The sequence below is a fragment of the Dromaius novaehollandiae genome, chromosome 3 (assembly GCF_036370855.1).
Source record: "Dromaius novaehollandiae isolate bDroNov1 chromosome 3, bDroNov1.hap1, whole genome shotgun sequence".
In the NCBI taxonomy this organism is placed as follows: Eukaryota; Metazoa; Chordata; class Aves; order Casuariiformes; family Dromaiidae; genus Dromaius; species Dromaius novaehollandiae.
The window spans coordinates 54,665,687-54,678,823 of record NC_088100.1 but is presented as its reverse complement, the minus strand read 5'-3'; the positions used below and the strand labels follow the sequence as shown (position 1 = coordinate 54,678,823).

Genomic DNA, 13,137 nt, shown 5'->3' with positions numbered 1-13,137 from the left:
GTATCCCCTGGAACTGTGTCTGGACTCCAGGTCATGCTATAGATGTCTACCAAGAGAGGAAGAAGTTAGAGGAGACATTCTCAGAAAAATTATAATAAATGCTAGAAAAAGTAGTGACACAAACTACATTACCATTAATTGATGGTATTAGCTAAGCTATATACATATAGTTTTCTGATTGGTTTACTTGGTAGCATATTGCTAGAAGTCTATTTCACGTTGCTTCTTCTCTTCCGTGTAGACCCTTCAGACCCAGTTTTGAAGGCAGCTAATAGTCAGAGTAAGTGACCAAAAGAGGCAGCAGAGCATTCTGAAGTGCACTGAAGATTCTATTCAAAATTTCTTTCATTATAAATGTAATTACATAGAGAAGATATGAGTGTTACATAATGGTGAGGAAATATCAAACATGACTGCATACAAAAATAATATACGTATCTCTTCATATCCTCATACACAGACAGATATGTATATTTATAAAATCCACCCAAAGTCTTCTTATGGTAGTATTATGATCTTATCAGTCTCCAAAGATGATGTATTAGCTTCAGTGATTTTTTTTTTTTTTTAATCAAGTCATAGCACATTCATGTAATACACCCCTGAGCAGGTTCACAAAGGGCCACATCATTAGGGAGGAGAAACCATCTAAGAAACCGAAGCTGTAAAAAAATGGTAGCTTTTCCTTCCAAGAAGAGATACCTGAGGTTTGCATTGCAACCTGTAAAGACCTTTTGTATACTTTCATACAGTGCACAGTCAGAGGAAGCTCATAGCACCAGGCATGGAACAAGAAGCTACATTTCCCCACATGAGAAGCAGTTTTCATTTCTCCAGGGTTATTTAAAAACAGAAGGAGAAAAATAACCTGCCAGTGTTGTCACACTCTAACTAATCACAAGCTTTTGGAAGAGCCTGTGCTTGGACTGATGAAATTCCCAGAACAGACAAAAGTGAGGCCTTGTCGACAAGGCTGTGTTGCCATTCTCCTTAACCTTGTGATCCAGCAGAGAGCTTCCTTAATAGAAATTGTTAATATCATTGGTCAGAGAGAACCAGATGAAATAAATGAACAATCATTCAGGAAACATTGCTCCCTGCGTGAAGATGTTTGGAGCAGCTGTCTCACTCACCGATGAACAAATAGCCCAGCAACTTCCCAGGCAATCCTGTTCAGGAGGTGTTTTCTTATGCATTTGCAATCACTCACAAATAAAGAAGATTGAAGAGAAAGCCTGCTATAAAACTGTTTTGTTATTCCCCCAGTTGAGTGCAAAATAATACATCCTCATTCATGTTCTTCACAGTCTGCAAGGGCTAAAATGAGGGGGGGAAAGTCAAATGGGATATAGACATTAGATGTTTTCTCTATGTATATGTTATTGATATTTCTTCTTATTCTTACTGCTTTAAATATATCAAATCATTTGATAACATTTTTGAATCCCATATTTTACAGCAAAACCACACTAGGGAATTATTTTTCCATTAGGCCATTTTGTTTAGAATCTGATTAAAAAGTCTAATCTGATTTGGTTCTCTTATTTATTTTCATATGAACACTGACATACAGTTTGCTAGAAATAGATTTATAGTTTTAAAGTAGTTTACTATACTGTGTACCTTGAAGAGACCAAGGGATTTTGAATAGGTGGTTGGGCAGAGAGGGAACGAATGGTAAATCCAAAGGAAATATAACAGGGAAAAGTAGTTACAAAGTGTATGAAAAAATATTTTGATGTCTAAAGGTCAGGTCATCAGCTGGTACCACATATCAGAGACTGAAGATCTGGTCTCTGGAGGGGAGAAGGGTCAATTAAAATTTTTCTGCAACAGAAGAGTACAAAAAAGACCATTTTTCAAATGTGATTACAGTTATTATATTGCTCAGTTTCGCAAAGAGAGCAGAATAGAAACCTCTCACAAAACACTTTTTTCTTTACTCTTCAAATTCAAAAACAAGTCCAATTTACTGAGTTTGTATAAACACTACTAGTGAGGTACTGGATTTTGATTAAATTCTTCATGAGAACTTTCCACCAAATACCATGTGGTCTTCTTGGTAGGTGTTTCCATAGCCCTTCCTCCAGCTGTTGACAGCTGAGGACAGAGTTGCAGCCCTGTTCTGTAGGTATGTAATTATGGACTCAAGAGTGTACAAACAAGTCTTTCCCAGTCAATTTACTAATTACCCAGTATGAATTTTCTCCTTCCACTAGAAGTCATTTCAACTGTGGAAAACAGGCTGCTATCATTGCCAGTTAATTCTGAAATATGCACCATAGCACCTTTTGAAGCCTCTGCTCATTTATTTTTCTTAGGAGTGTCAGGCCTGTGTCTTCCCTGGAAAGCCAAGGCAGCTTTGGTAACGACATCCTGGTGGCTGCAGCTCTGAGTAGGAGGTAGCAAAATCCCTCCTAGGTAGAGCTGAGTAATGCGAGTGCTGAAGGTGCTTGAACTGCAGCTTCTCATCAGGGAGTGAAACAAGGCATGGCTTGCTCACTGGTGCTTTCAGTCTCTCCAGAGTGATTTTATTATATTTCTAAGGCAAAGCCTAGCCTAACGTAGTCAAGGAACATTTTGCTACTGATTCCAGTGGGGCCAGGACATTGTTTCCTTCCGACGTATGACATTCCAGAGCAGATTTATTTTTTCATCTGGAGGTCAATGAACAAATGAACTCTCCAATATGAGAGGCAAAATGGAGCATTTCTAACTGAACAGTGCTTCCAGGAGACAGCGATAACAAATTAGGTGCTTGTTACCTCTATTAACTTCTAGTTTCTGGGAATAAAAAGAAAACTGAGCAAAGCAGTGACTCCATGACAAAATGAATTTTTTGTTTTAATTCTTTTCTACAAAGAGTATTAAACCTTGGTTTTTTTTCCCTGTATATGCTATAGTTTCATTTTATAGTAAGAATGGAGCCTCCAAGCTAATTCTATCCAGCTAGATCAAATAGGTTCTTCTCTTGCTTCCTCCTTGGAAAATGGTTGTTACAAACACCTTCATGGGATTCCGTCTATCTGCCTGAATAGTACTCAAGCTAGAGTTTGCTGTTTTGAAGGAAAAGATTTTCTGGGAAGAGAAAGAAGAATGGAAGGACAGCCCTGACAAAACAATCTATGACTCATCTCTCTAAAATGCTCTCTAAAAAGGTTTTTCAAAGAGAAACTGAAATTTATCATTTTTCACTCAAACTAATATCTTCGGTTCTTACAATTCAATGTTCTTTTGCAGAAAATATTCACTCCTTCTTATGTTTCTATTATTTACTAATACGGATTGCTGATTTATAATATAATATTCTTGTGTATCTGTGCTAGAAATACTTGTTAATATAAGCCTTGCCTACACTGCCATTTTTCCATGAGCCTAACCACTCAAGATGTTAATCTGGGCTTAAGCTCCATTTTGGAGCAAGTTAAATAGTTTATTTGGCAGAGAAATCCAGGGGTAAGTTAGGGACTGATTCCAGGACTGGAATCCTATGCGTAATATGGATCATGTATCAAAAAAGCTTTTGTCAGGTAAAATAGTAAACAATATAAATCAGACACTGGAATTTTAATGTTGGTTTGCTTCTCCCTAAATGTAGTATTCAAATACCTACTTTTTTCCTTTGAGAAGTTTTGGGGTTACAGGAAATGAGCAGCAGAGTTAGTCTGGAAGGCATGTTGCAAAAGGAGAATTTACCACAGAGGAAGCTTTTAGGTTCACTGTCATAAGCTGCTGAACACATAAAAGTAAAATGTCTGGAATCTTTTTGCTTATCTATTCCAAATGATAAGCAGCTAAAATAATTCTTACTTTTTCCAATGTGCACCCTTTTAATTGCACAGGTAGTTCCAAAATGCAGACTGTTTTCCAGATTTGAAAAGACACGGTCCTTTCCTTGAAAAGCTGATTGACAAAAAGTAAATATTTCAGTCTGGAACTTGCTCTAAGCTCCACTGAAAAATACATTTTCAAGTCAAATATATGTTAAGCCATTGCTAAAAAACTAAGCTGAACTCTGACCAAAATTTTCTTTCCTTTTTGTCTCATTGATTTTACCAGGTATGAAACTATGGATTTGTCACCCCAGCTGCCAAATGCCTTTCAGATGTTTGCTAATAATTTCAATAGTACATACCGACATCTTTGCTGCGAATGTTTACTATTTTATATACATATCTCTTTCTCAATGAACAACATTATATGAAAACTCCCATTGTGAATCATATATTTATTTAAATGCACTTAAGTAAAGAAGTAATAAAGTTTATTTAAAAACAAATTTCCTGAGCTTTATGGCTGCCAGCTTTTACATATGATTTGCATTAATTTCAATAAGAGCACAGAATAAGACCCTATTTATATCACTAAGGTTAAAAGAATGCCAGCTTTACAAGGGATTTGTTTAATTAAAATTCTCGCTCACTCGCATTTGCTTCATCCACAAATCCTAAACAAGGGTGACCTGATCTCCTGGACTGAATCTGACACTGTCACCATATTTTGTGTTAGCATGCTTGTGCATCATGCTGTAATGCTCCTCTTCAGCGCTGAAGGTAAACAAGGATAAAATCTGCTGCCCATCTGCATTGCTGGGTGTCTGAAATGGTGTTGGGTCAGTGGCTTCAAAAAAGCGATTCACATTTCTTTCTGCCAGCTTGGTTTCATGCTCTTTGGCCTTGGTCTCAAAAACCTCTCATTCTTTTTTCAAGTAAATTTTCCAGAACTTCAGCTGAAAAAAGCTCATCAGGGAATAACAGTGGCTGAGACATGTTGAAATCAGAGCCAGAGTCATGATGCTAGTTATCAGAAGCCATCCTATCAGCTTGGAAAGCTGGGTTAATGGTGTTTTTACATGTAGAAATATTGAAACAGAGATGCAAACTGCAAGCAAACACCCCTTGGGAGGAGTATAAGCCTGCTCCCTGTGGAAAGAGGAGATGCCATATGAACAACGTGAGTCCGTCTTACAGAGCTTCAGCACCCCTGAGCTGATATTTTTGGACTGAGGATGAACCCTGCTAGGTAAAGTAAAGTTTTTTCCTCAGTTATATCCAGGTTCCTCAACTTTAAAAGCATGGTACTTAACAGCAGTGTCTGCAATTCTGGTCATATTTACTGTACATACAGTACAGAATCATTTTGTCCGCATCAGGTGTTGCAAATAAGAGTTGCTGCTTATTGTGGTCTATCTGCTCTTGCAAAGTAACTGCTCCCTCAGATGTCTGAGCCAGGAAAAAATAACCGGTTGCCATAACATGCAGGAAGAGGTGTGCACTGTATGTTTTGTAGGAAGGACATGGACTTGACTGTGGAATACAGGAATTCCTGTTTCATACAGGATTTAACATCCCTAGCATTTGATGATATGTCTCAGAGGCCCAACCTAAACTGGGTGTTTTAGTGACACCGATCAGTCCAATATCCAGTTGAACTTAGCAGAAAACTCTGAGGAGAGAAGATCTAACAGTGTTCTCATTCACCTCAGGCTAATATCTTTTTCCAGGTGAAAAACATTGAGTGTTAAAGAAAAACAAGTTTGTGTCCACCTGGCTCTTAATTTTGTTTGAAGTAGATGATATTTAAAATGATAGATGGTAATAAAAACAATGTAACACTTTTTTTCCTGTTTTTCTTTGATTAGTTTGCTCCTTAGGTTTCATTGAAATATCAGTAACAGTCAGAGTTCCTTGATTTTGCTCCATTATTATCCTATCTTAATTCAATGAGATAGAGTTTTCCACTTTTCAGGCTTTTTCTTGGAGGATTACCACAATAAATTTTTCAAGATATATATTTCAAAAAATTAAATACTTTTCTCAAAAGCATATGTACTAAATAGGTCTACTTGGGTCTTATAAAAACCCAAGTAATTGCAATCTTTTATAAACTTAAACCACTAGTTGGCCTGAGAAAAAGAGAAGTTTTCCTGAGAAAAAGGAATGAAAAACTGCATTCTCTACTGGAGTTAAGAAGAAAAACAAACAAACCTAGAAGCAAAACTGGAGCACTGGAAATTTTTCTCAGGTTTCAGTTCATTCCATAAAGAAGAAAAAAACCCCACAATACTATTTAATCATGTAGTTTGTCTTCAGCACGAAAAGAAAATTTTGACAAAATAAGGTATTTTTAACTATTCTCTTGGAATACAAGTGTGAAATTAATAATAGGTTTAAGCTTTGATTCAGAGTCAAACAAGCCATCCTTCTTTGTTTCACTTACCAAGTCTCTGTTGCAGAGGCATCAGCTTCCTCTCAGTTGCTGACCTCAGTGTCTTCTCAGCTAATGAAAACTCACAAGTGTTAGATATTTAGGGGAGTTAAAAAGTGAAAAAAGAGAAGAACTTGTATCATGTTGAATTTTACTGAGGAGAAAACTTGCAGTGGAAAGTGCCAGTATCTAGGCAAGTTCACTGCCCAGCTCTGAAAGAGGTCTTGTAAATGGCAGTGTCAAGCAATTGCTGGGTAACCATACAAAAAAGGAAGTTCATGCAAACAGCAACTTACTACTTTTCTGTTGGAGCCTTTTGGCTAATCAATTTTTGCTAATCAAATAGTGTGAGAGAGGATTCTTTACAGTCACCACCAGGCACTGCCCTGCATTCAGCAGACAGAGTTAATGTCCGTAGGATAAACAAAGGAGCAGTGAGGCACTACCTGGGATTGGGTCCGAAGACTCAGGAATTCGTCTGGTATCTTCTCAGATAACTTCTCATCACAGGGTATTTTGACCAGCAGCTCAGGACACTGTTCTCCTTCACCTTTACACATGAGCTGCTTCATCAGGCTGTTCCCAATTGCTGTCTGTTCCCAGTTTGGCAGAGTGGTCTCTCACTAACATTTTAGCACCCTCAGCATACATGAAAGCTTCCAAAAGTTGGTGTGAATGAAGTGTGGATGAAGAACTTGACAACCAATCTGTTTCTGTTCCAAATCAAAAGATTACTGCAGGGCAGATCCCAGATGACCACACAGTGCTAAAAAGTGTATGTTACTAATATCACATCATCAGGATGGGCAGATTCTGAGAGACTCTTCCATGTTTCAAGTTTATCTCTCACAACACTTTAACATGAATTAAGAATTACACAGACATGCACACGCACACAAACACACAAATATATATACATATACATATACATATGCATATATATATATATATATATATATATATATAGTGTTGAAGTTCCCCACATGTATTTCCTGCAGACCCAAAAGACTTCTGTGAGCCAAAGGTCATATGAAACTCTGAGCTGACTGAATTGCTTTCAGTCTATGGATGTTCACCAGTAGTACACCTGTATCTGCATGGACAGTCTCTGCTACAGCCCAAAATGCCTAGAAAAGAATCAGATTGCATAATAAATTGTCTTAAACAGAGAGTTACTGCTGAGAGATAGCTTTGACATCTGAGAGAGAAAAGTTTTGACTGTACTACTACTAGTGTTCAGCCTCTAACAGTAGATCAAGGGACCAGGACAGTGCTAAATGTCAGTCAGACCTCATCCTTTTGACTTAAGTAGGGTCAAAGACATTTAAACAAAGCTCTGACTTTACAGAGATGATACTAAATAAAAGGATGAACAGAAGCCCAGGGATAATGAAGAACTGTCCTGATGTGACCTACAACAAAAGTGCAAGAAAGACAGTGATGAAGAGGACGCTTGCTGGACACAGCTGAACTTTGGCCTGTTATTGAATAAAAGAGTCATCCTGTATTTTGACACATATTCAGAAAACGTAAAGTAGACTAATTTAAGAAAAAAAAAATTCTAAACACTGTTAGCTATAATATGACTATGATGTGATTGTGAATATTTGCAAAACATACAGCCTCGACCTTTTATACGCGGGGAAAAAAAGTTTGTAGATGTATAATAGTCTGCAGGCATAAACATGAAGTATCTTTCACAACTTTGTTTTAGGAGAAGTGGTCTGTCCATCGATGCTTTGCGTGCAACCAGACGAGCAGCTTTTTGGGAAGCTGGCTAGATGGCGCCTGTGCACCACGGTATGCGGCCACCGAGATGGGTTACCCGCAGGGCTTGCAAAAAACGTGCAATGCTCAGCAGTGACCGGCTGTTACAAAGGAAGAGTGACTGTTAAATGTACCACTAATTGAAAGACTTACCTCAATCTGGAGGTAATAATCTTTGTTATTGTGCACTCGTATCATACAAGAACATAAATATTGTTTTGAACACTTAGGAAAAGACCGAAAAGGACATAAAAACAGCAAGACTGCATCACAACATAATTCAGTTCAGTCTGATAACCTCTTGATGAGAATGACCAAAGCAGATACCCAGGGAGGAGTATAAGGACAGGGAAAGCAATCCGTGATACTTTTCCAGAGTGCACTCACACCCCCATCTGTGGGATTTCTGGGTGTCTTTGCACCTAAAGGCTTTGATATATTTCATCTGTCAATTTGTCCAATCACATTTTTAACTCATGCACACCCTTTAACTTCTAAAACATTGTACAGCAGGTGTGTCTAAGTATTCAGTGGGATGAATCAGCTGCACTCAAACCTGCCACAACCCCATCAGATGCCCCCAAGTTCTTATAAGGGAAGAGAGAAAATAGCTGCTCTGTACACCTTCTCTTCATGCCACTGATGACTTTTTTACACCTTTTTCACATCCTCCTCTTTTTCAGACTGAGGATTCCCTAGTATAGTTAGTTGTTCATTGTCTGGTGCCATTTTTTTGTTATATTGCCCTCTGAATCATTCCCTAGGACTCCTGTATCCTTTTTGACATGAGGTGAAGCAGAGGGTATAGCAGATATGCAGTCCATTGAAGGTTGAATCAGTTTTCTATAACAGCATGCTAATGTTACTTTGGTTTCTATTTCCTTGTAATGATTTCTTACATTTGAACAGCTTTCTGATCATCCCTGAAGCTGACATTCCAGAGCTATGTGTCATAACCAAAAAAATCTCAGTCCTGAGGGATAGTAGTCAGCTCAGAGACCATCATTTTATGTGTGAAGGTAGGACTGGGTTTCACTGTGAATATCACTTTATCTACACTGAATTTCTCCTGCCATTTGACTGCCTGGCTAGTCAGCCTTGTAAAGTGTATCAGCAATTCTTCAAAGTAGAACTTTATATTTGACTACCCAGAATAACTTCATACTATCAGCAGGTATTGTTGCCTTCATTTTTACCCCCTTTTCAGATCACTTAAGAGACTGTTGAACTGTATTGTTCACAGCATACGTGTATCACTTATTACTATTGTTTCCAAACTTGTAACGACATACGGACCTTTGCTCTCACTCCAGAGTTGCCCAGCCTTCTTATTTTTTCTGTGAGGCACCTTGTCAAATATGTTTTGGAAATCAAGCTCAACCAAGCCAGATCCAGCTGCTTGTTGAGCATTTCAAATTACGCTTATGTACATATATATTAAATTCATTCTTTATTATGATACAAATATCAGAAGAAATTGCCTGTAACTTTTTCTAGACCCTTTTAAAAAAATGTTGTATCATATGAGCAATTTTTGAGCTCTGAGGTAAAAGGATAGTTTTAAGAAAGAAATTACACCATTGTGTCAGTAATTAAAGTATTTGCCATAAGAAGTAGCACTGAAAATTGAAAGTAGTTTCTCAAGTATACAAATATATACATATATTTATGTGTGTTTATATATATATAGTTCAATATTCCTTACTGTTTCTTTTGCTGTTTCAGATAACTGCAATCAACTGCATAGACTTTTTTTCTCATTATTTTCATTTCATCTTGGAACTACATGCTTTCAACAACGATAAGCTTTTGCTCTAAAAATGGGTTTGGGACAACAGTATATATATATTTTTTTTTAACATAACAATATGGTTGCTATGAGAAATACTCATTTTCTATTGTGAATTCAAACTCTGGAAAAAAATTTGATTCTAACAATTTTTCTAAACCTCCTAGAAGAGAAGAGGAGGAGGATGAATAACTTTTGAAGTGTCAAAAGGGTGACTGAAGAGAAATTCTCCTTCTCCCTCTTTCTTCTCTTTCAATAGTTTTCAACAGTCTTTAGATTTAACATAAAGTTCCTCTACACAAATTGTGAAAAATACTGACTGCTGCTTCACGGAGCTGGATTTGTCAGAAGCCATTTCCAGTCACAGGTAATGGTTACTACACTTGGAGACCAAAATTCAACGAGTCTGAAAAAGTGTTTGCAGATGTGAGGGTGACAAGAAATAACAGAAACTCTAGGTTTGCTCCCACCTGCACTGAAGACAGTGGTGCCTGAGTCACAGCTACATTGATTTTAATACTCTCAGCACTGGAAATAAGCTGTGCACAAGGAAATAAAAATGTAAAGGTATCACACTCAAGTCAGACAGATGGCTGGTTGAATGACACAAATATCAAAAATTCACCTCTTATAACCTCTCATAGACAGTTCCTTAAATAGGAGGGAAGGTGACTCCCAGGACAATCCCCTCAGAAATGAACCTGGACCTGGACTCCTGGAGTGACCATGTAAAGGGGGCAAAAATGAAAATAATTTATTGGCTTCTGATAAATCAGAGTGCTTGGTTATGTTTTTCCACTCAGCGTTTCTGCTTTTCCTGTTGACACTGACATTTGGTGCTGCTGGCTCTTTGCAGTTCAGACAGCCCTGTAGCACAAAGCACTTTTGTCTGGGGCTTCCCATAGCCTTGTCACCACGTCAATTGGCAAATCAGACTGAGGGTGGATTTATCCCAAGGACAGGCAGCAAAGAGCTGCGAAGATGAGCTCGGTCGCACTTTGTTCACTACCGTACTTGCCTGGAAAGGTTTCTGCAGGCTTTGGGAGATCCGTGCACTGGTTTAGAGCAAGAAGGAGACATTGCTGCAGAGGTACCTTATTGCGGTGACAGGGACTTGGGCTGCATCTGAGAACCACTGATTTAATGAGGGACCCAAAGGGGCAGGAGGGGCCTTCTGCAGCAGATGATGTCCATGCAGAGAAATGATTACAGCTGAGGAACCCTGCTACTACTCTTTCTGGGTCTAACTTTAGCAGCATTTTATTTATCTATAATAAAATATGATTTCAGGAACAAACTTCCTGGGAAAGGGGAAGAGAGCTGTGTGTGAAAAAGGATTAACCTTCCCCTCCAAGCAAACCATGGTTCCACTAAAGAGGAGGGAGAGAAGAGACCACTCGGCCTGGAAAGAGGAGGAATGACTGTGCCAGGAGTCAAGTGGGGAAGCTGCACAGGGCCTATGAGCCAGACCCAGCGCAGGGCTGGACCAGCCCTGCCTGAAGTCAGCCCCAGGACACCTGTGGGGCTGGAGAGGGACCTGCCACAGAGGGGCAGAGGCAACATGGAGCTATCACGCTGCTTCAGTGACAGCCACACATCGTGTATTGTTCTCCCAGGGCAGCTATTTTTGCTGTCTGAATTAACACTTGTCTCTCCCAACTGCTGTAAAGCATTGACTGGAAAGCTTTCAGAAGAATAGTGTTCTGTTAATACAGAATTCTGATTTAATGGTTGTTTTTGCATTGATTTGCATTAAATTTCCTGCCTTCTGTAGCGAATAAAAACAATGCCCAAATGAACAAGATGGACATTTTTAGAACAAAATGATTATTTTTGTTACTTGAAACATCTTTTCATTTTGCAAATGCTTTATTAAAATACAGAGGTTAGGCAAAAACAAATTGACTTGTTCAGTATTTTATCAAGTTTCTCTTTAATGTTTGAACTTTTATCCTTTCATTTCCAGATGAATAAATTTCAAACATTTTCTAGGCAGAAAAAACTGTATTGTAACTCGTTCTGTAGTTATATCAAATGCATAATACTGGTCTTGAATGCAGAGTGTGTGCGCGCGCGCGTGTGTGTGTGTTTCGCCAGTAGGTACTGAGTAAATCTTTTTTATTCAGATAAGTAAGTGTTTATAATAGGTTCTTTAACTTTTGCCAGGACTTTTGCTGTTGCTTCCAGTCTGTGTATCCAGAGAAGTAGAGGACTGCATGTTTTGTTTCTCTGAAAGCAGTTCTCTTTCTAGTTGCTCTGACCCAAGGCCCATCCTGTCCCAAATTCCTGTCATTAGCCTTATCAGGCTCAACTTCCTCTACACACTGTTAATCTAAAATGCGTACAGCCAGGGATACAACGAAGCTGAGCAACTTTGCACTGCTAATGGATTTTATTCTTACAACAACTGGACTTCCTTCTTCAACTGAAAGGGTTGTATGTTATATTTCTCAGTGCCCAGTTAAGAAAGACATACAGAAAAATCTTCATTCTAGTAAAATCCTTTTGACTCATTCCAGCTGAAATGAAAGCTTAGCTAGTGGGGTCTTGTCCCCAAGCAGATCCACACCTACCCTCCAGGTGGACTGACCTCCCCTGCAGGCCCATCACCGCAGTCTGTGAAACTGAGGAAGTTTTTCTGACTTTACGACTGCACCGGTCTTCTTATATGTTTATGAAGTGTCACACAGCTCAGTGGCACCACATAAATCATTAATAGTACTAGTACTCAGCAGAGTCGCAGTCTGAGAAGTAGCACTGTGACCGTGCATGCACAGCTTACAAGCATTTGTGTGTATTATTCCAGTATTTTAGGGCATTACATTTATTAGCAGTTTTTGGTTGAAAGAGAATTTTAGTGGGTAGGAACTAGGTCCAGAAAGCCAAGTGTAGCTCTGAGGGAGGGCCCAAAGGGTGAACTCTACTGCAGAGTCACACAAGCAATTTCAGTAGCTTTCTCTTTCTATCATTTTCTGCTGCTCTTGTAGCACTATAGGTCCCCAGATTCTCATTTCGGACAGTGGGGCTCCTATAACTGAGTCCAATTGGCCTACAGCAACCAGCAGTGTGAGGGGTTTCCTGTTCAACCAACAGTTAATCTACAATCCATATATGCTATAAGGAAGTCTGTATAATTCTTTAAGCATCACAGGCTGAGACCTGTAGATTAAGTGAAAAATATTTGCTGCACTTATGAAAAATATTTGACATTTTCATACAACTAGAAAGGTAGAAATTGTCAGGTTTTATAAAGAAAAGCAGCCCTAATGAGGCAGATTATCAAGTTAACTCATATGTAATCAGCTATTCTACCCTGGGTAGTCAGCTAGTCAATTCTAAGAAAACAGAGTTCCACCTTTTCCCTTTACTATAGA

At 38.6% G+C, this 13,137-nt stretch overlaps 1 protein-coding gene across 1 annotated transcript; it reads right to left on the bottom strand.

Moving 5' to 3' along the window:
* Positions 1 to 4,386: 4,386 nt before the first annotated feature.
* On the bottom strand, positions 4,387 to 8,172 carry LOC112997499 (calcium homeostasis modulator protein 6-like). Its single transcript, XM_026123556.2, is given in 4 exon segments — positions 4,387 to 4,460; positions 4,463 to 4,822; positions 6,654 to 6,800; positions 8,128 to 8,172. Coding segments are annotated over 4 exon segments (606 nt in total). The 3' UTR covers positions 4,387 to 4,406.
* Positions 8,173 to 13,137: the final 4,965 nt, after the last annotated feature.